General features: G+C 45.5%; 7 protein-coding genes across 7 annotated transcripts; 5 read left to right on the forward strand and 2 right to left on the reverse strand.

Annotated features, from left to right (window-relative positions):
• Positions 1–70: 70 nt before the first annotated feature.
• Positions 71–1,483, forward strand: C922_02287 (legumain; the record flags this gene model as incomplete). Its single annotated transcript, XM_008817886.1, has 1 exon — positions 71–1,483. One exon carries the CDS (start codon positions 71–73, stop codon positions 1,481–1,483), a length of 1,413 nt encoding a protein of 470 aa, XP_008816108.1.
• Positions 1,484–3,302: 1,819 nt separating this feature from the next.
• Positions 3,303–5,954, forward strand: C922_02288 (hypothetical protein; the record flags this gene model as incomplete). Its single annotated transcript, XM_008817887.1, has 4 exons — positions 3,303–4,148; positions 4,350–5,058; positions 5,301–5,603; positions 5,872–5,954. 4 exons carry the CDS (start codon positions 3,303–3,305, stop codon positions 5,952–5,954), a joined length of 1,941 nt encoding a protein of 646 aa, XP_008816109.1.
• Positions 5,955–7,528: 1,574 nt separating this feature from the next.
• C922_02289 (spermidine synthase) lies at positions 7,529–8,948 on the forward strand (the record flags this gene model as incomplete). The annotated part of the gene is made up of 4 exons (XM_008817888.1): positions 7,529–7,744; positions 7,915–8,385; positions 8,544–8,664; positions 8,788–8,948. The coding sequence occupies 4 exons, from the start codon at positions 7,529–7,531 to the stop codon at positions 8,946–8,948; spliced, it is 969 nt and encodes a 322-aa protein (XP_008816110.1).
• A 2,457-nt stretch (positions 8,949–11,405) lies between these two features.
• On the forward strand, positions 11,406–12,752 carry C922_02290 (hypothetical protein; the record flags this gene model as incomplete). The annotated part of the gene is made up of 1 exon (XM_008817889.1): positions 11,406–12,752. One exon carries the CDS (start codon positions 11,406–11,408, stop codon positions 12,750–12,752), a length of 1,347 nt encoding a protein of 448 aa, XP_008816111.1.
• A 2,462-nt stretch (positions 12,753–15,214) lies between these two features.
• C922_02291 (26S proteasome regulatory subunit N7) lies at positions 15,215–17,015 on the forward strand (the record flags this gene model as incomplete). Its single annotated transcript, XM_008817890.1, has 4 exons — positions 15,215–15,577; positions 15,824–16,156; positions 16,360–16,791; positions 16,962–17,015. The coding sequence occupies 4 exons, from the start codon at positions 15,215–15,217 to the stop codon at positions 17,013–17,015; spliced, it is 1,182 nt and encodes a 393-aa protein (XP_008816112.1).
• Positions 17,016–17,676: 661 nt separating this feature from the next.
• Positions 17,677–22,629, reverse strand: C922_02292 (hypothetical protein; the record flags this gene model as incomplete). The annotated part of the gene is made up of 2 exons (XM_008817891.1): positions 17,677–20,106; positions 20,194–22,629. 2 exons carry the CDS (start codon positions 22,627–22,629, stop codon positions 17,677–17,679), a joined length of 4,866 nt encoding a protein of 1,621 aa, XP_008816113.1.
• Positions 22,630–23,982: 1,353 nt separating this feature from the next.
• C922_02293 (hypothetical protein) lies at positions 23,983–25,920 on the reverse strand (the record flags this gene model as incomplete). The annotated part of the gene is made up of 1 exon (XM_008817892.1): positions 23,983–25,920. The coding sequence occupies one exon, from the start codon at positions 25,918–25,920 to the stop codon at positions 23,983–23,985; it is 1,938 nt and encodes a 645-aa protein (XP_008816114.1).
• Positions 25,921–27,072: the final 1,152 nt, after the last annotated feature.

The following is a 27,072-nucleotide window of genomic DNA, read 5'->3' on the forward strand; positions in this document are numbered from 1 at the left end:
TGCTAAGCGGGTGAAGTTTTCCCACCCTTTTTTTCCCTGGAGGCTAATCCACCAAACGAGCAACGGACAAATGGAGCTGAAGAAGGCGTTCATGTGCTGCCTGCTACTGGTAGTCAAACATGCAGTTGCGCCCTCAGTGTACTTCTCCGGTTTGGACATAAAAAATATGAAAGGCAAGTACAAAGAGATAGAAGAGAACCATGCCAAACAAAATGTGAATGATCTATTTTTTCATGAATTAAAAAAATCGAATTATCAACTGAATAGTAATATTATCGCACTTAGCACATCGAGGCATTATTTCAACTACAGACACACGAGCAATGTACTGACCGCATATAAATATTTGAAACATGTTGGGGACAATATGGACCGGAACATACTGCTTATGGTGCCATTTGATCAAGCTTGCAATTGTAGGAACATCGTAGAAGGCACTATTTTTAAGGAGTACGAGAAGCCTCCAAGTGAAGATTTAAAAAAAAAAAAAATGAAAGAAAATTTGTACAGCCATTTAAATATAGACTATAAAAATGACAACATACGAGATGAACAAATAAGGAGAGTAATTAGACATCGATATGATGCCTTAACTCCAGTTAAATATAGGTTATATACAAATGGGAACAGAGAAAAAAATCTCTTTATATACATGACTGGCCACGGAGGAGTGTCATTTTTTAAAATTCAAGATTTCAACATTGTGAGCTCTGTTGAATTTAGCCTGTACATTCAAGAGCTGCTCATAAAAAATCTCTACAAGTACATTTTTGTAATTATTGACACGTGTCAAGGGTACAGTTTTTACGATCAAGTGTTGCATTTTTTAAAAAAAAATAAAATAAATAACGTATTTTTAATGTCCTCCTCGGATAAGAACGAGAACAGCTACAGCTTATACTCGAGCAAATATTTAAGCGTCTCGACGGTCGATCGATTTACGTTTTATTTTTTTTCCTACCTGGAAAATATGGACAGAATATACAAGAACGAACCGCATAAAAATACCAGGGCCTTTTCCTTATATAGCATCTTGAATTATTTAAAAACACAGCATTTGATATCAACTCCAACGATAAACAATTCGAAATTTAGCACCTCGATATTTATGCATAGTAAAAATATTCTTTTTTATGACTCCTCCGGTTTTTATGTAAGTAAAGACGCGGAGGAGAGTGCGTTGGAGGGGCTGGGCAAGCGCAGTGATAACGCCAACCGAAAGACAGACAGAACTGCAATTCGAAATACCTGTTTGGGCGACTTGAGCGCATGTGGGCATATGAAAAATGAAATATACACCCACATGAGGAACCTCTACTCGCGCAGCAGCTTCTACAACAATGTCGAGGTTTACTTCAAGGAGGAGTCCTACTTCACGGACTACTACTTTACCGCCGAGCGTTTTGCTGGAGGGTACTTGCTCCCCGCTTCCCTTTTTTTAGTGGTGATCTCGTTATGCCTTCTGTTCTTTCTGTTCACGTAGATCTCTTGCTTCGCCCATTTGGACTGAACGTTTGGAGGGATTATGCCTTTTTTTGGCCGAACGTTCAGGCAGTTTTGGACTTTTTTTTTTTTCGTGCAATCCATTTGGCTGCCTTTTGCTGAACGTTCAGGCGGTTTTTGTTCTTTTTTTTTTTTGTGCCATCTATTTTGCTGTTTTTCGCTGAAGGTTCAGGAAGTTTTGGATTTTTTTCCTTTTTTTTTCCTTTTTTTTTTTGTATGTGTTCGCTGTTACTTTGATTTCCCGCACCTTGACAGCTGGGAGAAAAGAAAACTTTTGGCTGTTTGGCAAAAAAAAGATTATTATATGTTTATCGTCCAAAAGAAGAGTACAATTGGGGGAAAATGTCCAAATGGTCTGGTAAAGATAAGCACATTGGTGAGTTACACTTAAGTAAAGCGTCCCTTTTGGCACCCCCAAATGGTTACACAGTCTTGGTAGCGCCGACTGGTAAGACGGTTGCAAAATTTTCAGGCGCCTATTCACAGCTATTCGCAGCCATTCGCAGCCATTCGCAGCGATGCAAGTTGGGGCACCCCAAAGGGGGGCCAATTCGCGGGCGGCGACGTGCATACACACACCCGGAAGAATTAATTGCTACACCTGTGTCCAACTTCAACAAATATGCAAGGAGAAAGATAGGCACGCGCCTACTCCCGTATATGGCTGTTCGCATATGAACATGTGCGCATACCGTGCTATTGCGGGCATAGAAAAAATGCAGTTGCGCAAGGTGAAAACTGTGAAGTAGAAGAAGCCGTGCAGCAGGTGGAGCTACAAAAGATCGATCATATCACACTTTATTTTTTTTTTTTTTTTTCCAAACACATGTAGTATGCTTTGCCCCCCCGTAGGGAGTTACTCCCGCGCGAAAAAAAAATTGACTGCAGCGGGATGCGTACGTATATGGAGACGTAAATGCGCACATATATGCCCACATATATGCGGACGTCTTTTTTCTTTTTCCCCTTTTGCGTAATCCGTGAGAGGCACCCCCGTATTCCTCGCCTTTGGGTGGATTATTCGACACAAAGACACTCCGCTGCCGCAGACTAGCGAGGTAAATTCTTCATCACATTTGGATTTTTCCAGATCGGGTTGAACTTCTGCGTTGCGCTGCTCATGGTAAGTACTGCACATTGTGTGTATGTACGCATGCATGTCTTCATGCATGTATGCACGTATGCATGTTTGTCTTTTTTTTTTTTCTCTTGTCCCGTGCTGCCAACCTAAGAGTCGTCAACTTTTTTAAACAAAGACGAAGGAGAACATTATGCTGATGTTCCTGCTGCTACGAGTGCGCGCGTTAGGAAACAGATGAGTTGGCATTTTCCTACACGAGTACGCTGCTCTCTCTGATTTGTGCCATCTCGTCATCGTTAGCTTTGCTCTGTTACAATGCGGAGCGGTGAAGGTGGTCAGTTGTTTGAAACTTTTCTGGCAGCTTCCCCCTATTAGCGCATACCCCTTATGCCAATTTGTTTGGCTGCCATTTCGCTCTCGTTTCGCTGGTGTTTCACTATTGTGTGTCTGTGTATCGCGCGCTTTTGTTCGGATTGGCCTTTTCGCGTCCTCCCTTTTGAGTAGTCCTTCCTTCCCTTCGAAAGGGTGTGTACGACCCTATACGTTACGTCCTCCTTGGCGTTTAACTTTTCTTTCCGCCACCTCTTTTTCCAGCTGCTTTGTCGCAAGTTCGACTTAAGGAGGGTTAGCCGGAAGGGGTCGTAGCCTTTCCCTCGACCGCAAAAAAAGAAAAAAAAAAAATAGGGACCTTACAGGAAGGAGAAACCACAACTGAACGATGGATGTGGAGCACGTGGAGGACTGTGAATACCACGCTAGGGAAGGAGATCGAGAATATAAAGACGAAGTGAAAAAAGTGACGGACAAACTTATATATGAAAGGAAGAAAAATTTTCAAGGCCAAGATAACTACTGTCGCACTTCATCTGTTAGTATATGTCCTAATGTGTATTGTAACATTTACACAGATCTGCACAATTGGTTTGGATTTAAACATTGCAAAAAAATCGATACGGAGTCTTTAAACACCTGCTTTACGGATATAGCGAACGGGGGGGTGGGGTACTACGAAAAACTTATCGTGTTGGGAGCAAGAATATTGGAGCTATACAGTGAGTTGCATTTTTTTAACAAATATAACTACGAGAAGGAGGAGGAGATTGTCCAAGATATAAGAAACATCAAGTCAGTAAAAGAAGTTGTCTTCCAATACCTGTATGTGCAGAAGAGAAAAAATCGAGTCATTTACAAAAATAGCTTATACTTATTTGGCTACTCTTATCTGTACACACCTCTATTTTTTCGAAACAAAAATTCGATCATAAAGTATGTCAAGGCATGCATAGCGTATGCTGTCAAATTTAGTGGTGCCAATATATTCTCTTGGATGCCTTCCTTGATAGAGCATATTTATCACTCCCAGAAGGTGAAGGTAGCCGAGACGGAAGAGGAGAATGAGTTGATACAAGACCTGCAGGAGTTTTTCGGTTACCAGTTCGATTACGTCTTGCCACGGATAGCGGAGTGCTTCAGTCAGCATAATTTGTACATTAGCAGTTCTCACCTCACGGGCTTGCAGATCGTGCGCCTCTTCGCGAATGAGTACTTCTCCTTGTTGGCCGACGTAAGGGGGGGAGGAGCTCATCAGCGGCAGTGTGTCGACCCGGCAAATTGGGGGGTGCCACTCTCCGAGCGTGTGACATAACCCGATGGTGTGCTGCTTTATGCTGCTCTGCTCTGTTCTATGCTGCGCTTCTCTCCGCTGCGCCATGTCGTGTCACTTTCTTGTATACCCTTTGGCAACCCCTTTCTTTCCCCCGCGCAGGACGTCAACATCGAGGGGAAGGAGAAAACCACGTGGGTGCGCGAAGAAACGGAGGCCTTCCTCAACTCCCACTGCATCGAAATATTCAGCTGCTGCATGCTATCTCTGCACAAGTACCTCGACGAGAAGGGGGTGAAGGTGGATAAAATAAAGGCCATATTTGAAATGCTTCTTTCCTCCTGCTGGGTACTGGGAAGTGAGAAAAGAAACAAAGTGTGGGCATGTGCCCTTGTGCAGAGGTTAAGGCAAGTGCAGCTGCTGACACAGATCAGCACCATCGAGAAGTGGTCATACAGCATCAAAAAGTATAACGACCTGAACATACAGAATTTTGTAAAAGACATATACAATTTTAATAATATCAATGGGAGTGTCTTATCTCCTTTCCAATTGCAAAACGTTAATATTTATCTTCCCCCCAAGGAGGGTCCCTTGAAGGAAATCCCCTATTATACGACGCTGGCCGACAGGTACAAGGACCGGTTCCCGCGCGGGGACAGTGCCAGGCCGGGGGGTAACGGCATCAATGCAAGAGGCAGCAACAGCAGGAGTAACAACATCCGCAACCGAAACAACTGCCAACTCTATGATGTTTTAAATAACCTTACCAGCAACATATATAAGCGGTTCAGACCCAGGCAGCCCAGGAACAGCGCATCCTCCGGCGTCACGCGCCTGGTCTACAGTAACAGGGATGGGTGCCCTCCAGGTAGGGGAGAGCGATAAAGCGGTTGGCGCGATAAAGCGGTTGAAACGATAAAGGGGTTGGCGCGATAAAGCGGTTGAAACGATAAAGCGATTGGCACGAGGGAATGCGCTTCACATGAAGAAAATCGATTTGCGTGAGCATACCTCCCCCACAATATCCACACACCACCTCGCTGACACCACCTCGCTGACACCACCTCGCTGACACCACCTCGCTGACACCACCACGCTGACACCTTACAGACATGAGCTACCACGACCTGAAGGCCAGCCTTGCCACGGACGAATCCACTAAGTACGACGCCACCCAGGATTTGGACGTGGACGATGAAGAGGAAGAGACCTACGGGGAGGAGGAAGACTCATTCATGCCGTACTGCGCGGACGAAGGAACCCACGCAAAGGGCCCCGAAACGGGAAAGAACGGAATCCCTGTAAAAATAAAATACATTAAAGATGCAGCGGACGATCGTAACTCCAAATACGTCATAGAGATTCCCAAGCGGGACTTGGCAGACGGGGGCGGAAGAAACCACGTCAAGGCAGGTAAGGCGTTTACCGCGCGGGGAGACCGCCACACTGCTAAACGGCGCGGGTTGCGCTGCACCTCGTAGCGAACATGCCAGCAGGAAATTTCCCCTCCACAGACACACACACACCGCGTACATCGAACCATACGGTGCACATCCAGCCACACTGTCTACCTCCAACCACACTGTCTACCTCCAACCACACTGTCTACCTCCGACCACACTGTCTACCTCCAACCAGACCGTCCACTTCTAACCACACTGTGCATCTTTTCCCTTCTCAGTTCTCTGGGGAAATGGAAAAAAGGGCCTGGAAATTAAACTCCCCTCCGAGAGTGACCTCATGCCGCATGTGCGAATTAGATGAGACGGGGTCGATTTATGAGGTCCCCCCAGAACCAGAGGAAGGACAGACCTGCCATTACGTGTATATCTGTGCCCCGATGGAGTGAAATAAACGATGCGTACTTTTCTTTTCTTTTTTTTTTTTTGTCACTTTGTATTTGTACCGCTGTGTTGTCCCTGTGCTAATGCAGCGGGACTAGGGCGAAACGTTCCAATTGAGGGTTAAGCAGCATGATGAGCATTTTTTCCGTTCTCACGTAAGCGAAGAATTGGATCGCCGCAAGAAGAGGAGATTCATCTGTCCTTCTGAGAGGCGTGTTGCAAACGGGAACAACGAAGCGGAAAAAGGGAAAATGAACAAAAAGGATAAGCAATATGAAACGCAATGGGGACAGAACAAAATGTATACAATGAAAATAACTCAGCGGTGTTCCCTGTACATGTTATGTTTCTCGCGAATGTGATAACCTCTGTAGGGAGGGAAATGCAAAAAAGGAAAGAAAAAAGAAAAAAAAAATTCCCCCCTTCCATTCTCCCACTTTGGGTCCCCCCATTGGCCAAACGAATCAGGCCAGATTCCCCAGGGTGACTCATCCTTCACGCCTTCATCCTTCTGTGTCATTTATAAAGGGATGAAATGCGAAGAGGAACAATAACGAGCAAATCGTAGATGGTATTAAAAAATAAAATAAGTAGACCTACATTTGAAAAAAGTCATAGGAGCAGTAGGAAAAAAAAAAGAAAAAAGAAAAAAAAATAGTTAATCTAAACAAAAGGGGGAGGAGGAACCTACGTAAAGGAGCGTGAAGAAACGCAATACGCACGTGCCCGCTGGTCCTCCGAGCAGAAGATAAGTAGAATGGGAAAGATTGATTATATGAAAAACAGGCGTGATAGGTGCTGCAGAGGCAGGCTGTACATCGTCCCGGTATCGCGTCGTAAGGAGAAAAAACGCCGGGGTGGGGTACCGCCGGGATGTTCCGCTGTACATAAGCAGGTACAAACGTTAAAAGGGTACACTACATGTATAATATGCATTTATGTTAACCCTTTTGTGGGTCCGGAAAAAAGTAAAAAACGAAAAAAAAAATCTCCAGTCAGTATGTTTACGTGACGTGTTTGTTTGTTTTTATTACCCCTATGTGATTTTTTTCCGTGGATAACTAATCATATCCCATACAGCAGGGATTGCCCTCATGACATCACCGTCGTAAAAATAAAGGAAAGATCGATTAATCTGTTACCATTTTAAATATAATGGTGTTGGGACCGCACTGAAATGTACCATTTTATTGCTGCGAAATCGCTCGGATGTTCATACGCATAATAATACGCGTCGACGCGTGAAGAACAGAGGGAAAAAAGTATACGTTTTGGAGAAGCGCGCCACGAAGCTTTTACTCTTCGATAGAAGCGCTGTGGTATAAGAGTGCAAACGGCGAGCCGGAGGGGGTAGTAGCGACTTGAAAGGAGGGGGAAGCAAAGACCAGATAAGGAGTGGAAAAGGAATAAACACAGCACAGGCAGATCACACGCCGCGGGTACAGAAACTCGACCTGTACAGCCCCAAACCCCCTAACTAAGCAGAAACTCAAGATGGATAAACTTATGAACAATAACAAAGTCAAGCTGACGGTGGTACTGGTGGGGGGTCTGTGCTCCCTGGCGTTGTATCACATGAAGAAGAAGATGAAATTTTCTCATTTTTTGTTTTCGAGAAACTGGTTTAGCGAGTTCTCCCTGATGTGGCCCGGCCAGGCCTTCAGTCTGGAGATAAAGAAAATCATCCATCAGGCCAAGTCAAAGTATCAGGTAGGTCCTTCTCCGTGGAGCGGTCCACCCTGCTGTCAAACACGCTTTTTTTTCGCCCCATTTGTTAGCTTGATCTGTTAGCCTGATCTGTTAGCCTGATATGTTAGCTTGATCTGCTAGCTTAATTTGTTAGCCTAATCCGTTCACCCCACTTCTTCACCCCCCCGCAGAGCATCCTCGTCTTCGAGAGCACGACGTTCGGAAACGTGTTGGTCCTGGACGGCGTCATACAGCTAACCGAGAAGGACGAATTCGCTTACCACGAAATGATGACTCACGTCCCCATGACGGTTGCTAAGGAACCAAAGAACATCCTCATCGTGGGAGGAGGAGATGGAGGAATCATCCGAGAACTCTGTAAATATAAGTCCATAGAAAATATAGACATCTGCGAAATCGATGAAATGGTTATCGAGGTATCCAAAACGTTTTTTAAAAACATCAGCTGCGGATTCGACGATAAGAGAGTTAATGTCTTCATTGAAGACGCGAGTAAATTTTTGGAAAACGTTACCAACACGTATGACATTATTATTGTGGACAGTTCTGACCCCATCGGGCCAGCCGAATCTTTGTTTAACCAAAACTTTTACGAGAAGGTCTACAACGCGCTCAAGCCCAATGGCTACTGCGTCGCTCAGGTGAGGAGAAGCACCAGGGGAATGTGCAAATCGGTCACGTGTGTATAGGCTACGCGGTGTGCCCATTTCAAGGATTCTTTTCTTTTCCCCCCTTCCCGATACCGCCTCCCTTTTAATACCTCCCCGCTTCTCATACGTTCCCCCTTCCAACACCGCAGTGCGAATCCATTTGGATACACGTAGGAACGATAAAGAGCATGATGGGATACGCAAGAAAATTGTTCAAGAAGGTCGAGTATGCCAACATCAGCGTCCCGACGTACCCCTGTGGTTGCATAGGTAACGTTCGTAGCGGAGACGGGCGAACCGCATGACCGATTAGTAGTCATATGTCGATTGCGTCTCTTCGCCACTCATTTTTGCCTCCCCATTTTGCCGCCATTCTCGCCTCTCCCCACGCAGGCATCCTCTGCTGCTCCAAAAGCGACACCGGCATGTCCAAGCCGAACAGACGGCTGGAGACGAAGGAGTTTATGGACCTCAAGTACTACAGTTACGAGAACCACTCGGCCGCTTTCAAGTTGCCCGCCTTTGTTCTGAAGGATATCGAATCTGTGCAGTGAATCGCATCATGTAGCTCACCGCACCTGGTAGTGCACCCCCTTGGTTATTTGGGGAATCATCAACGCGTAGGTCTTATGTGCGTGCCAAGGGACGCCCTCCACCCCACCTCTCTCATATTCTCTCTTCCTTCCAAACTTTGAAAATGCTATTAAAACATAAGCAAAAATTTATTTAATTTTAAGTAAGAAACAGTTTTTTAAAAATTGGCAATTTTGGCATTCCTTTTTTTTTGATGATATAGGGGAAAAGTTGCCTCTTTGGAGCAGTGTTGACTTTACTCTCATCAGTTGGCTGGCCATGATGTGCCGGAAGCAACTTTTTTTTTTTTTCCCATATGTCTATTATTCGTACATGGGTACATATATACATTGCATGTGCGCATGCGGGGCCACATGCGCGAAATGAGCCAAGTGAGCGAATTGCGCCAAATCAGCCAAATCAGCCAAATCAGCGAACGGAACAAACCGAGCAACGTGGCCAACCTTTATGTGCGCAGGGAAAAGAAAAAAAAACAACCTCATTTTTCCAACTCCACAAAATTGACCGGTTTTTGTATGTGCCGAGGAGTCCTCGTAGTGTGGCACGGCCACGTAGTGATATAAACATGTGAGCGTTCGTAATGCACACATGGATTGCGTGTGCGTAGTATACATATGCGGACATGCACCATTCGTACATGCATATGGACAAATACATCATCCGTACGTGCATATGTGCAGGCCAAGTGGTCGCACCCCGCCTCCGGGGACCACACCTTTCTTAACGCACTGCTGGGTGCACGACTCTAGCAGAAAAGGCGGAAGATCCGGCATATGCCGCATTGCCGAGTTTTAGAAGCCTCCATAGGCAGGTATATCCGCAGAGGCATATGGGGAAACAGTACACTGCGTATGTACGGGGGTCCTTTATTACCTACTCGTACTTACCTATGCGCCCTATACGTACGTGTGCCCCTTGTGGTCGGCGGCCTCGCACAAGAGTGTCGTTTTTTTTTTTCCTTTGAATGTTGCTTCGAGGGGGTCGCAGGGTAAGTGGTTTGTCACAAGGGGGCGAACACGACGCGTCAAAGGAAAAAGGCGGAAAAACGACGCGTCAAAGGAAAGAGGCGGAAAAACGACGCATCAAAGGAAAGAGGTGGAAAAAGGAGGCGTCAAAGCGAAGAAGAGGAAAAACGACGCGTCAAGCATCCTACTTGCTGCCAACATCGCAAAGAATATATATGAAAAGATCAGCACGTGCGCCACCTACCCATGTCAGCGTGCATATGAAACATACATACAAAAGTACATAACATATTCACCTCAAGGAAATTTACGCGCGAATAATTCGTACGTATAAGCGCAAATGTACACTGCGTATGTTAGCAGCCCGTATGTTCAGCACTGCATATGTAAACGGCTCCGGAGTGCCAGTATAATCGTTTCGTTTGTGCTCATGAGCTACTGGCCCTGAGAACATATGGCTCAGGGCGGAAGAGGCCTTTTTTTTTTCTGCATCAACCCTCCGACATCATCCACATCGGGGGGGCCCAGCGGCAGTGGAATCTTAAAAAAAAAAAAAAAAAAAGAGGAAGGAACAGGAGGATAGGGCGGATCGTTCCGCCTACTTAAACTGGTTGGTTCCTCTTCCGTTGCGGTCAGCCGGTCGTTGAAAAAATAGGCATGAAAAAAAGGGGCAAATCCGCAAAGCGGCAAAGTGGCAAAATAATATGCACAGCACAGGGAAGAAGCCCAAACAAACAGCAAATCAGGGTGCCATTTCTTTTTTTTTTTTTTCATCCGCCATTTATGTACCTCTATATAGCATATGTAGATATAGTCCTTTCAACCAATCGCGGCAAAATTGATTTTTTTTTTTTTTTTTCGACTAAAAAAATATTAAGCAAAATAGAAAAAACGGAACGAACAAAAATTAAAACAAAGCAAATAGAAAGCAAAACGAAGCAAAACGAAGCAAAACAAAGCAATACAAAATAAAACAATATACAAAGCAGAAAAAAAAAAAAAAGAATAAAATAAAAGCATTCCCAAATTAATTAACAAGAAAGATAAAACTCAAAGCGCCAAGCTTTAAGAGTAGCAAATCCCAAACGTATAAAACGCGTAAAAGCAAAAATAAAGAACCCTGCTGATGAGGAGACCTTTTTCGTTTTTACCCCCAATTTAACTGTTACGATTTGATTTAACGTGACAAATTAAATTGCGAAGGTATTCCATCTGTGCCCACGCCTCCCGAGCGGATGCATATATGTATATATATAAATATATACATACCTGCATATATATTGTATGTACTTATAGCAGTGTATAGTATACACCTATATACATCTCTATATCTCTCTATACTTACGGCAGGTCGATACTCATTCCTATTGCCCTTCCCAGTAGCGAAACGGCATAAAGAAGCATCGTAATAACGTCGCGACTATCCCACCGCTTCTCTGCATTCCCGCCAAAATGATGAAGAAGGTTGCGCTATCCATCCTGCTGCTCCTCCTCCCCGTGTACTCCCTAAGCATAGATAAAGAAAACGAAAGCCCAGAAGAAATAAAAACGATTACGGGAAAATTGCAAGTACAGAACAGTGAGCATGAAAAAATCCTAAACGTGATAAACGAAATTTTTACCAAAAACGATGATAACTGTCCGTTCTCCTTCTCCAACAGCGGATTCAGATGTGCATTTAACCGATTTGACGTCAACTTCAATAATGGATCTAAGGCAGTCAATGCATTATTTACTCCCGCAAATGAACAGATTATAAAGGATGCTGCTGAGGACTACAAAGTTCGTCTCATGCTGGAGTTGCATAATTTGAACCCACCACATCTAAATCTGAAAAATTTTAAAAAAGATTTCCAAGCCATATGGCTTAAATACTTCTCCGAATTGAGAAGGAAATTCTTCCATCTGTACAGGAGTGATGAGTCCGGTCAGGATGGTGGAGACAAGGGAGGTAGCGAAATCACCAGTGTTGACCAACTGACTGAAAGACTTGAATCCACCTACGATTCTGCCTCAACGGAAGATGGCTCCAGTGTTGGAAAGGATACAAATCAGGACTTGTCTGAATTGATGGAGGAAGATATTGAGAACAACCCAGATGCTCCGAAAGTGCAAGGAAGCAGTTACTCTTTCTCTTCACACACCTCCAAAAAGATTATATTTGATGGAAATAATGTGATCGAAGAGAATGAAAGCTCCATAAATGATGGAGGTGATGAGCAGAATGAAGATCTCCTACAAGGACCAATGACCAAAGAGAAGGCTCTGTCCATTTTCCTAAAAAATACTTCCTTTACCATTGAAGGAAATTGCACTGAGGAGGAAGAGAAGAAGGAAAATCCATTTACCGTCTTCTTTAACAGCCAACTGAGCAGAAACCAATTCAGCACTGTGTGCAACGCGAATGGAAAGAACTTACTAAGAGGAGCCAACGGTGGAGGAAACCCTCTCTCCATGGAATCAATTAATCCAGAGGATCTAAATAAAATGATGGCCGACATGTTAAAATTTTTTGAGAGCCAAACGGACGCAAATGGAATGCTGTTACCCTTCTTGAGCAAAATGAACTTTATGGATGCCCTCGAAAATTTGGGAGTCCCACCTGGTCTCGATTTGGAAAACATGTTCAGCAACTTATTCCAGGGAAACCTACCCGCCCCCTGCTGTAGAGGTGCGCGACCAAACATTGGCGGACCGAACAATAACGAGCCAACCACCAACGGACCAACCACCAACGGATCAGCCATTAAGGGACCAGTCATTAACGAGCCCACGGACGACTCGGATAAGCAGCAGTGAGCTGATTTGCAGCAGCCACGCTAGCGACGGGAAAGGTCAAAAGGGGGAAAAAGCAGAAAAGGCAGAAAAAGCAATGAAAGATTAGAAGCGTAAAATTGATGAGAAGTCTAAGAAGGAAGAGAAAAAGCACAGCTGTGAAGACAAGACCCCCCCCACCGCCGATCCCATCCCATCCGTGCATACATGTACTGTACGCACACGAGGCGGTCGTCTCCCAGCGGGAGGACCCCTCCACAGACGGATCAACCGAATGAAGAAAAGAACATATACGTAACGTGTAACATGTGGCATGTAACTTCCTATCTGTTCCTACACCCCACGTGCATGCATGGAGATCTATACGGGGTTACCTACACATGCCTCTCTTCCTGTGTGTATTTTTATGAATTGCATTTTTCACCTCCGAGGGTGTACTCTTGTGCGTATGATTCAATGATGTATACAAATGGATGTGCGTTTGGGGAAGGGCGTAGGGTTACCAACCCCTCTGTCTCTCCTCCCCGCGCACAACGTGCATGGGCTAGTTTGTATAATACAGAAATGTGCATGCGCCGCTTTAACCACATGCCTCTTAAAAGGAGGAAAAGAAATACGACCAAGCTGATCGATCGTACATACATGAAAATAAAGAAAAAAAAAAAAAAAAAGGAACAGATAATATGACATCATATCATATCAAATCAGCTGAGACGCACATCCAACGAAAAAGGAACCATTAAGAAAGAAAACACCCCTCAGCGTATCATTTCCATTTTTATTACATATATGCATATTATTTTATGTGTACGTGTGTATATAACTGCTTTAAAAGAAAAAATGAGCCTTGTGTAAATATATATTTATGTATGTTTTCCCGCCTTTATATATATTACATCGCTGCTTCATTACCTCTTCACCAGTGCGCAATTTTTTTTTTTTTAATTGATAAAAAATTGATAAATTTGTAAAAAAAAAAACTCCACAAGCGCGCATATATATATCTTTCGAACCGTCCACCTGTAGCTATACCGGTATGGGGACGGTAGAAGTTGGTCTTGAGTGAGAAAGACCAATGATGACACAGGCTAAGTTACCACCCCGGGGAGTGCACAACTCGCCGATCCAATCCCCCACACAGAGAACACTCCACTGGGCTAATTACAGAAAGGGGATAAGCACAGCCCGTTGTAGTCCCCTTAGCTGTCATATCGCCTACATGATTTTTTCTCATTGATATTAAAGATGGCTCACGTTCTTCTTCCCCATTCTGTGAGGGAAATGGCAACCCCCCTCTTAAACAATACGCACACGCGAGTAAAAAGTTAAGATGTGTTAAAACAAAATGGCATGATATGTTGGTACTCCACCGAAGGATGAGCAGCGGAACTGCCGCTATTCCTCCGATAGTCACTCATAATCCGGCATAGTCACGTATAATCGCCCATTCGGGAGTACCAATTTGTGTCTACGATGAACTTTAGCAGGAACATCGACAGGTCCACCACAGGGGAGTTTTAGCTTAAGGGTTAGCCTACAACAGATGGCTACCTCAGTTGGGGGCACTTTCGGGATGTCTTTAAACGGCAGACCTGGAGAAGCGGCAGAGGAGCGGACTCCTTCATCATGTGCTAAGCTGAAGAGGAACTAGGCGCATGACAGCAGGGTGTTCCTTTGGGGGATGTTTTCCCCGTCGGGAGTTACAAAGCAATGACGATGGGGACGATTAACATTTGCAATATCAGCACAGTGTCTACAGTCAACATTTTCCATATCTGCACAATGGCGCTCCTTCCCTGGGTAGCTTGCAGCACTAAGGGTGTGTAAAGCGGGAAAGAATAAAACGGCACCATAAAAAGGGTCCCCAAAGGGTCACCAAATGGTCATCGAATTGTCACCATGTAGCTGATTCTCCCCCGCAAATATGTGTACCTTTTAGGTTACCAAAAAGATGACTCCTGAGGAATTATCTTTTTTTATTTTCCTTTCTTTAAGGCATTAATTTCTTTTCATACATGTTATGTACCTTTTTTTTTTTTTTTTTTTTTTTCCTTCCCGTCACTATTTAATAACGCCTAAATGGGTAATAAGCGCTGCAAACTAGCTGCCGGAGGGTCATCATCCTTGGGAGGAGCAGAGCCACTTGAAGTTGTTGCCCCGTCGGCCTCGCCCTCTCCGCAATTTCACACGGGCATCGTCCTGTTAGGGTAGCATTTCTTCTCGCCCCTTACACCAAATTCCGTGCATGCGAAAAATTGCCCTCCAAAAAATCACAAAATTGAAAAGATGCAAAATTGAGAAGTTGCAAAATTGCAAAGTTCACGAATTGTAAAGCCCCAATTGGCCAAGTTGACCCAGTTGACCTCAAAGAACGCGGAAGAGGAAGGATGACCTCCCCCCCGCAAAAGCGTCGCTTACCAAACCAAAGAGGCACAATTCTCAATTTCTTTTATAACTAAAGAGAAGAACAAAAGGAGCTACACAAAATGGAAGTGAACAAAGAAGATATCTGCGAGCTGAACAAAAACAGCTACCCCAATTTCTACCTGGCTGACTTATTTTACATTTTGCAGCTGACACATATATCTCCAGATGAGAAGAGCGAAACGTGGATAAAGCTGCAAGATGAAATAAAAAGAAATAACATGTACCCATATTATAAGTATGTATGCGAAGAATTGAACATTGCTGTAGACCAGGACCTTTACAATTCTTTAAAAAAAAATGCAGACGAAGAGATTAGCGAAATTGAGAAGAAGATCCAAGAGGCCTCCGAGAATTTTGACTCTGTTGACACCAAAAATGATGTTTTACTCAAGGCAAATTTTTTTTGCAAAATTGGAGACAAGGTTAGCAGACCGAGTTCAGAGGAATCATCTTCTCCCCCATGTGGGAAGAAGGACGCTTCCTTATTGCAGTTCCTGTGTGAAGCCCACTGAAAAGATTTTGGCTGAAAAGATGTTGCCTAACAACTGTGGGTGTCATATTTCCGTTGTTCTCTATCTCCCCCCCCCTGTTTGATCCATTCACCCCTTGCGTACGCGTGAATCACCCAACACACACCAACCCGCCCCGCCAACCCGTTCACGACGCAGGAAAATGCACTGAAGGAATACGAAGAAGTGTACAAAAAGGGCATAGGGATTGGCGTCAAACTGGACATCCTCCTCACGATAATACGAATAAGCATCTTCTTTAACGACTTGAAAAACACCAAGAAGTATTTGGAGCAGGCAAGAACGCAGATGGAGAAAGGAGGGGACTGGGAAAGAAAAAACAAACTCAAAATTTACGAAGCTTTGAATTACATTATGATTAGGAACTTTCCTGAAGCCTCCAAAATTCTGATCGATGCTGCATCAACATTTACCGCAACGGAAATCATTTCATATGACGAAGTTATATTTTATGTTGTCATTCTGGGAATTGTAAGATGATGCAAACGTTGGCATTGGCGAAACGGGAGTTTTGTTCCGCCTCATGTGTGAAGTGAATGTGACCACGGGTGTGGCGCTGTCCAAATTTAGCTTGTACAAAGAAGTTCCCCCAGTTTTTAGTCCCGTCCTATCTTATTTTATCTTATCTTATCTTCCATTTTTTTTTTTCTTTTTTACCTGCCCCCTACATGCAGATGACCGAGGAGAGAACCGTGTTGGATAAAAAAATTCTGAACAGCTCAGTAATTTTGCAGGTCACGAGCAGTGATGACGATTTGCACAGTTATATATCCTCCTTTTACCACTGCGATTATCGAACTTTTATGGAGAAGACAATCCAAATAGCCATGCGAGTGAAGAGGGACAAATACCTGGGAAGGCATTACCGATATTTTATTCGAAACACGAGGGTGAGAGCTTATAGGCAATTCCTGGAGCCTTTCAAAAGCGTCACGCTTAAGAACATGGCGTACGCCTTTGGGGTCAGTGAGGAATTTATTGAGAGAGAAATTTCGTCCTTCATCGCGAATGGGAAGTTGAACTGCAAGATTGACAAGGTGAATGGTTCGATAGAGAGCAACCAGCCCAACGAGCGGAACACGCTGTATCTGAACACGATTAAAAAGGTAGGTCGTCCGCGAGCTGAAGCGTACGCGTGAGCGTGAGGCGGTGTCTTCCCGCGGATTTGTCGGGGGCGGAGGCTGATATTTCTGCGCCGCTATATCGACCCATCGGTTGTCCCATTTGTCCATCCATTTGAGTGCTCCCTTATGTCATTATCTTTTCCTCTGTACAGGGGGACATTCTACTAAACAGGATACAGAAGCTGTCCAGGGTTATTGACATGTGACCGGCGACCTCTACCTGTTGGCCTATGTGTGGCTCCCCTTCTGCGTGAGCCGATTTCCCCGCAGGGCTATCACATCCACTATTGTGATTGGTTATCTGTTCCCTACCGCTGCGCCGCTACCACCTTGCAACAGATTTGCGACCATTTTAATTTTTTTTTTTTCACAAAACGGCGGTTCATTTCGCTTTTTTTTTAAGATAATTCTTACCTGCACAATGCAGAGTTTTATTTAAGCACACTTTGTTGCCATCCTCCACGGTTTCACGTCGATGATTGCCAATCCCCAGCAACGAACGATTGCATTTTGACCCCCCAAGAGGGGAAAAAAAAAAAAAAAAAACCGTATAGTTCAACAGAAATGTGCAAAATCGCTAGCTGGCAAGGTAAAAAAAAAAAATTCTATTAAATACGCTTAATTCCGGTTAAATGAACAAAATAGCTAGCTGACAAGCAAACAAAAAAGCAGCGGCGCAACAGAGCGCAAATGTTCCATGTGGCCAATTTGCAAAGCAGCAAAAGGGCAAATCGTCAAAGGGGGCATAAACAGAAGGGGCAAGGGAGCAAAGGAGCCATTCCCGGAAACTATGCTAAGCAATCTTCAAGATGAATGACTCCCTTGTGGAAGAGGCGAAAGATAACACCCATTTCTAGTCACACCAATTCACGTACGAACCAACTTAGACGTCACCCCAGAGATGTACTGCAGGTAGGCCGTCTTCAACAGATAAATGTCCCTGTACAGACTGAAATGCAATTTGTGTATGTTCGTTGTGCTGAAGGGGTGCAATCGGAGGGGCTTAAAAATAATTTGCAGAATCTTATTTTCTCCCTCAGTGTTAAAGATAGACGAATGACAGTCCTCCTTGAAAATATAAAGAAAAGATTTAACATGATGTAAGGCATATCTTGACGTAAGTGTGTTTGTAAGCTTATATAACTGCAAACTCATTTGGTAATTGACCAGTGTGTCTTTCTCTCCATGGATAAAATAAATTTGCAAATTGGAAAAGATGCTACTCAAATGTTTTGTTCCCTTTAAGTCGTATAGTATTTTAAAAAATTCTTTTAGCACGGAGATATTGTCCCAGTCGACATAGGGGCACTTCTTATTCATCACAAACCAGCTAAGTAAGAATAGCACACTATTTCTCAAGATGCTTTTCACCAACTTCTGCGTGTTTGTGAAGGGTGCAACTAGGATTACTCTATCGACCGTTATGTTTAATTCGTCACGTAATTTTTTTTCCGCCTCTTTCTTTCGTTGCTTTACACTTTGCAGGCTTTCATTTACGCTGACTTTTTTTGGGGCATTTCTGTGAATCCTGAGTTTAAGTTTATTCCTTTTTTGATAGCTGGTAACGCTGCAACAGTAGTGACTGCTTCTCCGTTGGTGTATCTCTGCCCAGGAATGTGTTTCATAGGGGGGGTGTTTCCTAAATGTTTCGTCTTTCAGATCATCTTCTTTGTCTTTCTCCTCTTGGGTACTTGCCTGTGGATCCCCTTCTGTTTGCGCCTGAGTGGCTGAGGAAGAAGGTGTACTCACAAAGACATCCCCAAAGGTTAATATTTCCCGCGCGTCATAAACGTACTCATTAACTTTGTTGGTCCTCCTACTTCTTAGCTTGATGGAGAGATCGTTTCCCTCGTTTGGGGGTTCCCTAATGGGTTCCCTTTCCTTTCGATGAAATGGCGTCTTGCTCTCTCCTTGGAAGAAGTCGTTGTAGAGGCTCTTCGCAATGTCGAGAAGTAGCTGCAGCCCGACGCAGCACCCGAGAGAGTACCCCAGGATGTTGATGGATATGTCGGCGTGGTTAATTCGGCTACGATCGGCGACGCGGTTTATTCGTCTACGATTGGCGACGAGGTTAATTCGGCTACCATCAGTAGCGCTGCTAATGCCGCTTTCCCCGCCAACGCTGTTAACGCCGTTTTCACCACTAGGGTGCCCCCCCCTGCGAAGTTCTTTCAAGGCCTCCTTCAGCGCCGCCAGCGCACTTGTCTTGAACGTCAGGGGCGAGGGGTGGCCCGTGCTGTTGTTATACGCGGGGTAGTCCAGGAGCAGAAAGGAATACCTAACTGGGTTTTTCTTTTTCCTCTTCTTGTAGATTAGCGGCCCGTATATGTCGGTGTAATTCAGATTGCCTTCTTTTACTTCCCCCCCGCTTTTTTCAAACGAAGGGTTCCTTCCTTGCATGTGGTAAGAAATGAAATCCAACAGCTCGTCCGCTTCGCTGTCACTTGGTTCTATGAAGAAGTCGTACGCATCCTTCTCGTCCTCATCCGTGTCGTGGGGGCTCTTCCCAAGGTGATCTCCCCCATGATGGCCTCGCCCCCGCTGGGAATCCTCCTCCTCGCTGTCCCCACGGGATTCCCGCACCCTCTCCCTGTAGTAGTCCAAAAAGTTGCCATAGTTGTGAGGCCCAAACGCGTCACACCTCTGACTGTACTGTTCGTAGTACGCCACAATTCGGTCGTATATTTCGGTAGCCTTTTTGTACAAATTTTTCTGGAAGAAGATATTTAGGGGCAATTGGGGCAATTTGGGCAATTTGGGAGATTTTTTCTTTTCCTTTCTTCTCCTCGTGGACCTCCCGCTGTTTCGTTCCTTTCTCCCGCTTCCATTACGGTGAGTTGCTAAATTGGGGAAGAACTCATTTTCTGAGTCATGTTCCTGTTCAGGTGGAATGCCCCTCTTTGGGGGTCCTTTCTGTTGCTCTTCCCCCCCGGGATAGGCCCCTTCCTTCTTCTTGCACCCCATGGTGTGCAGATTCTTTTTTATTTTCCTCCTTTCCAATTTGGCCAAATATCTCATATATTCAGACGGAGGTATCTCTGTGGCGTACCGGAGAATCTTATAAACGATGTTTAGTGAGTCCATCGATTTCATATCTTTCCCTCCAAAAATGACCCATAGGAATATGGGCACTTGGGGGGACCCCTTCTTCCCTCCCTCTGTGTACGCCTTTACCTTCTCCAGATTTTTCTTCTTCACGTAACTGAAAACGGAGTCGTACAGTTTGGAGTTTATAAAATTGCGTATTTTAAAATTGTTCACATCGGCGAAGTTGGCCGTTCTGCTGCCCTGCTCCTTCTGCGAGGGGAGCGAAGAGGGAAGCGAAGAGGGAAGCGGCGGGACTGGCCATGCTGGAAGGGCAATAGTTTTCCCCCCCCTTCGCACCTTATCATCCCCGAAATAGTTGACCACCCCCTTGATATAATTGTGGTAATACTGGAAGAGGAAAAAGATATTTTTATCTGTGTACGGAAAGACGGGTTCTATCTTGCTGTTAAGATAGGTCATATAGACACATGAGCAGTCGAAGAGGGTGTTTCTCGGCGGGACGACCTTCCTCTGTCCTAAGTGGAACTTCTCCGTTGTAGTGTCGTCTTTCACAGTGGTGCCCCGTTTTAGTGAATCAATCTTAATGAGATTCCCCATTTGACGCCCATTCACATGCGTGTTCTGTCTGCCGCCGGACTTCGCGCCGCTGATCGGCACCACCCCTGTTAGGATCTTCCCCGAAACGGGAAGCCTCTTCACCTGATCAGTAGTAATGTCCCTGGAAATAGTGATTCTCGCCTCCGTCCGTTGTGCGCCCAAAAGAGGGTCGATTCCCCGTTTGGTGGGATAAACTAGGGGAGAAGTAACACCAACAACAGGGGACGGCACTGCACTGAATGAGGAAACCACCCCATGCTGAGCAGGAACACTTTTCAAAGAGGCGAAGTAACTTTTCTTGGCGCACCTGAAGGAACATTTATCGACGAAGTATCTGTTTCGCCGCATGTTTATGAGGTAGTTAGCCGGCCGACCGCTTATCGCGCTGGCGTCCACGCCATTTACTCCCCCTCCAGTTGCCATCCGTCGCTGCACCCCCTTGCGGCCCCTCCCTTTCTCCCCCTTTTTGAAAAACACCCAAGAGCCATTATTTATGAGCGCATGGTCGCTTGTCGCCTTCTGAATTCGGAGCGAGTTTCCCGTGTCGTGAACATCCAGAGGTGGAATCAAATAAGCGTTATAAATGTAGGGGTAAGTAAACGAGGCGGTATTCTGATCAACCAAGACAATATCTTTTATGGGCTGAATCAGCAGCTCGAAGTTAAGCCTCATGATCATGTGGCTGTAGAGACTTTCCCTGCTTCTGCTACCACCACTGCTGGTGTAGAAAAAAAGCTCATACCATGTATTTTGAAATTTTAAAAAATGGACATCTTCGTCTTCTTTTCCTGTCTGTACTCTTGGCAGGTGCGAATTACTGGTCACCTTATATTGGGGATTTTCCAAATCGCTCAAGGGAATGGGTTCTTTGGGGAGAGTCAAGATGCGTCTCCTCCTAATCTTTCCGCTGCTCCAGTTAGACAGAACATGTCTGTGCCTTTCCTCACGGGGACATACTTTAAGATTCTCCACGTAGAGGTTGTTTCCCTCCCGGAAGAGCTTCACCAACTTGTTCTTCTTGAAGCGGCTGCTTCTGCTCGCTGCTCTGGTGGGGGAGCTGTTCGTTGGGGGATCAGCGGGGGGGATAGTAGACCGCTCAGTTGCCCCGCTGCCTAATCGACTGCGTGGCAGCCCATCGGGATTGCCCATTTCGCTGTTAGGAGCTGTGGCCGACCCAGGGATCGCTGATTGACCGAACGCCTTCTTCCGTGCAAGCTGTCGAGACCATCTTGACCCGCTCCTCAGGTAGTCATTATAAATATGAATGAGGCTGAATTTGTGTCTTACTTCCCCATGTGGAGGGTTTCTATTCTCCTTGTTGGGAGCGTCACCATTTTTCTGTACTTCAGATTGATGAGAGTTTACATGCACCGATTGGTTTTTTTGTGTGTCCGCCCTTTCCAAGTTGGGTACTTCGTCGGACAGTCTGGTTAGCTCATCACAGGATTGCTTCTTCAATTTCATCGATGAGATTCTTTTGGCATTCATTAAATTTGCACGTGTCTGATTATTTTCTTTTATCGATTGACGCCTCTCTGTTGTATCATCATATGTGAGTCGTCCGTTCACGCCGGGGAGCTCCTTTAGGGGGGACGACTTTTCTGGCCCTCTCCCATTTTGGATATTCCCCTGGGTGGGTTTCCCATAGAAGAGGTTTTCACAGAGGATATGTTTTTGCTTCCCATCAGGTGGGGAGTCACGGTGAATGTCTTCCCTAAGAGGATGCCTTCCATTCGATGACCCTCCCCTCACGCAATCCTCCCCGATGGAGTGTCTACTTAAACGTCCTGCTTCAGCCTGCCCATCCACGTGAGCCTCCCAACATATCGATGTGGCGAAGTTATCCGGCCGGGGGGTCCCCTTCACCTTTGCACGTGCTGGAAAATTGATTTTGTGCCCCCTGGCTTTCTTAAAAAAACCACTCAGGTGTGCACATTTAACTCGGTCGGACGGTCGCGTTGTTGCCTTCTCGTTCATGAACTGTTCCCTTCTACACCCGCGCGAGGAAAGATTTGGAGACTTGTCTAGTTCATCGTTTGGAAAATGATCTCCTCCTTCGGGATGGACGAACTGTCCCTTGATTGTCCTTGTCTCTCTCTCACCACATGCATCCTTTATTTTCGGCCTCCCATTGAAACTCTTTGTGTGAGTTTGGCTCACCTGGGGACTCCCCATTCTTATGTTCCTATATCGTAGAGGTGTTTGTGTCTGCCTGTGGAGGGGCTGCACACGGCACGCAAGGGACTGTCCACTAGATTAGCACATGAGTGTCTCCCTCTTTCTAATTTCGTTTATCTTGGTTAACGTCGCTACGATGAGTTATTTTTCCTTCTTCGTTGTCCAACTTTTTTTTTTTTTTTTTTTTTTTTTTCCTGAACAGGTCAGGTTATACTGATTTATCTCATCTCCCCACCAGGAGGGGAAGGAAAAAAAGAAAGAAAAAAAAATCCCTTTGCAACACTTAGCGGAGAAAAATAGAGGAAGTGCCGCTCCCTTGGGGTTAAATCGAATCTCCGTTCAGGACAAATGAACGGTCAGTTGTGTGCCAGTCCAGCATTTTATAACAGACTAGAATAATTCACGCACAGTTGCACCGCCTTAACAGCGTAGCTTGCCTCCTTCGCCCGTTTCCACGTCTGCTTACAGCCGGGGCGGCCACCCCCCATTCGCATAATTGCGTTCCCCCCCCAGGGCGAGGTGCGTCCAGCTCTTATTGGGAAAAGTTGCGAAAAATACAGAACGGTTTGGAAAAAGTAGGGAGAAAAAAGGGCCAAAGAATGGCGAAAATTGCGTCTTTTCCGTCCTTTTTCCTTTTTTTCACCTCTTTTCACAACTGGCCATTGGGCGATTGCTCCAAGGCAGGCAGACCAAAGAGCTCATCCTTGGAGATCCATTTGGGGTGAAGTTTGCCCATCAGTGAGTATATCCCCCCATGAGGAGTGTCCAGATGGGGGGCGCATGCGAGACAATGCCTCACTTGGCCCGTCCCAGTCACCGTATAGACACTTACGGGGCGAGTTTATTATGACCTGTAACATGTTTGTCCATTTTGTCACTCCAGTTTTGACATTTCCGCGTGGTGTCCTTCACCTGGACGGTAAGCTACCCTGTAGCAGGAGGTCTACTCGTCTGATGGGAAAGAAGAAAAGGTGCCTGTTTATAGCAATTCAGAGCCTTTTTTTTTCTTTTTTGCCTTGACAGGGAGTTTGGTGCCAAAGATGGGGGTCTCCTCTCCCCTGGGGTGACACCGTGGAACATAAAAACTGTTCATGCGTAAAAATAAAAGGAAATTTTGCCAACTTGAAAAAAAAGGAAAACATAATAGAATAAAATAAGTGGGGATGGAGAAAAACGAAGGGGTCTTCCCCACGCGCCGTGTGCACAAAAGGGATGAACCCCGTTCGGGGAGCGAAACCGCCCCCTTCCAGTCTTTCCCGTCCTTCAGCAGAGAGGAAATCGGCCCACCGTGAAAAAGGCAACTCGCGGATGGATTAGCCGTTGTATGTATTTTTCTACCCCTTCTCTGGGTTACCTCCCCATGTGCATTTTTTTTTTCTTCCCGAACTTTGCGTTTTTTCCGTGCAACGCGGTTTTGTTCTTGCGAAAGGGGGCTCCCTTCTTCACCGTCTTGTCACTTCGCATAGGAGAGGGGGAGGCAGCCTTCTCCTTCTTATGCTTCTTTCTCTTTCCCTTCCCAGTGCGAAACTTTCCCTTCTTCTTTTTAACGCTCGCCTTGAGATTCCCATCTCTGTTCTGCTCCCCGTCTCGAGCGTCCTTATCGACCACGTGGCTGGCCTCTGCACCGTTTGCTGCGCCGCTTGTCCCTCTCCGCGGCGTCTTTTGGGCTGACTTCCCTCCCCCCTTGGCGTAGACCGCATCGGAGCGCTTCCACAGCTTGGCCACAAAAAAATTGTCGTAGTTGTGTTTGTGCAGGTAAATTCGTCTGCAGAGGGCGACTTTGCTGGAGAACTCTTTCTTCCTGTAGTGTGTGATCCCCGGGTCTCCAATTTGGATGTCGATGGGGAGGAGATTCACGTCTCGCTTTTTCAAAATGTAGTTAATGACTTGTTCGTTTTCCTCCACAGTGATGCTGCAAGTGGAGTAGACGACGATGCCTCCGTTTTTGACCAAGCTGATGGCATTGTTGAGTAGTTTCCTCTGCTTCTGTGCCAGTTCTCTGATTTCCTTGAGCGTCTTCCTCCTGGCTCCTTTATTCTTGTTGACGACTCCTGTGCCACTACATGGAGCATCTAAAATGACTCTGTCAAATTGGAACGTCCACTTTTTTCCAATCTTCAAAGCATCGAAGGAGGTAATAACCAGATTATGGATTCCCATTCTGGAGGCATTGGCTTCAATAGATTTGCATCTGACTTTGTTAACATCATTGGCGTAGACGAAACCTCTATTCTTTTGGAGGGCACATATGAAGGTACATTTCCCCCCTGGGGCAGCACACATATCCAAGACAGATTCATCCGGTTGTACATTTAACTCCAGTACAGGGATTAAAGAAGAGGCTGACTGAATCATGTAATAGCCATACATGTATTCATTTAGAGATCCTACATTTGAGTTCACATCGTGAATGACGATCCCTACGTTGTTCCAATTCTCTCCTTCCTCTGCAGTTATATTCTGACTTTTCAGAATATTGATTAGATTTCTCCTCGTTATCTTCACCGTGTTGGTCCGTAAGTGTATCTCCTTCGGCAGATTATTCATCTCGAGGAAGAGGTAAAGTTCTTTCAGGTCAAATAAGTAGTAGAGATATTTAATGAACTGCTCACTGTATTCATAGAAATAGCTGTAATAGAATAGAAGCTCTTTCACGATGGCTGCTTTGTTCAGTTTTGCCTTGACTCCTGTGGAAGGCAGTTTTACCACCTTCTCCCTTTCGCTGAACAGGAGGAGGAGATACTTCATGCGATCCTCGATATCTTCGCTCTTCATGAGCTGTCCCTTTTTGTAGACTCCCATTTGGTCTCTGTAAATATCCTCTTCCTTGTTTATCCACTTTTTCTTCTTTCCCCTTTTTAGCATCCCCGCTACTTGCGCTCGGACGTCCGTCAGCCGCTCCTTTGTGTCTCCCGCTCGGAGGTCTTCTTCAAGGTCAGCCTCGTTATCGTCATCGTTATCCGCGCCATCGACGTGGTTGATGCATTCCTCATCACCGCCGATCTCATCACCGCTTCCCCCCTCGCTACTCAAATCGCCGTACGACATGCCTTCGCTCTCGGAAGCACTTTTCTCCCCATCGTCCTGCTCCCCCTCCTCACTGGAGTCACCACCTTCAGCGTCGTGTTCGTCAACACTCCCCGACTCGAACTCATCATCATTTGCATTCAATTCGAAGTTCTCATTTTCGAAAAGGGAAAAGGTTTTCCCGTTGGTTTCTCCCTTGGTTTCCCCATTCTGGGTGTCCTCCTCCCGGGGGGCAGCTTCTCCCTCATCGGGTTGCTCCATCTTCAGGGTGGCTGGCAAAGGGGTGCACGGTTAGCAATGCCGTGCTTGGCTATTCTGGCACACTCGTGGAGTACAGCGGAGAAATAGGCACTGAGGTGTCTCTTCCGGGGTTCACTTCTCGTTTTTGGTAATGTTTTGTTCCTCCCCTGAAGGTAAGAGGCGACCACCAGGTCAGATTTCATGCGAGGATGGTGACCGGCCCTGTTCAAGGATTCGTCCGAATGGATGGATCCTTCTAACTGGGCAATGAAAGAAAAGACGACTAGCCCCCACGTGGCGCGCTCTCACTCACAGCAAATTAAAGATACTTTTTACGGGGCAGCCCCTTTTCGTTCTGCCTGCCGCTAGAGAGAGTGGTGGCTAACAACGCGGTGACGCGAGTCGCCCTTGCTCTTCTATAGCTAAGTGAAAAGAAAAAAATGACAATTATTCCGCTAAATAGAAAAAAAAATACTCAAAGGAAGAAGAAATTATAACTTCATCTTTACTTCCGAGGAAAAAAAAAAATTCTTAAAAGAAGGACATTTTACGAGGCCATTTTTTTCCCATCTGTGTTTTTCGTTCTCCATTTATCCATGCCACAGTAACACGTTTTTTTTGTTTTTTTTTTTTCTTTATGAAGAGAAATATCCCGGTTGGGGGCACGCCACGCATCGCGCTACAACACAGAGACGACCGCGCGGATCCATTACGCGGCACCGAAAGAGTTATCCTCAAGAGGGGACCCCTCGATTGGCTGGGAAATTACGCTCATTTTAGAGGGAAATTCTGAGGAGAGATACATATCCCCGCATCGTAAAAGAGGATAACATTTGCAGAAGGTAACCCATGAGGGTGGACCACTTGGCGATGTTTGGAAGGAAAAACACATCCATCATGAGTCGCAACCGATGCATTGGAAAAAGCAAAACAGAGCGCAATCCCATATCAGAACATTCCTTATGCCACTAATTCGGATAATGTTGATCCTTTTTTTTTTTTTTCCTTTCTTTTTGCAAAAGCTTCGTACATGTCAATGCCCTGAATTGAAGAAAAATTGTCAAGTTAAATTTTGCCCAAGTGGCAAACTGGGAGAGAGAGAGAAAAAAGACATATTTCGTGATAGTCCATGTTGATCTTTCTTCCCCGAATGGGAGACTAAAAAGCTACGTC

Source organism: Plasmodium inui (genome assembly GCF_000524495.1).
Source record: "Plasmodium inui San Antonio 1 unplaced genomic scaffold supercont1.8, whole genome shotgun sequence".
NCBI classification, from domain to species: Eukaryota; Apicomplexa; class Aconoidasida; order Haemosporida; family Plasmodiidae; genus Plasmodium; species Plasmodium inui.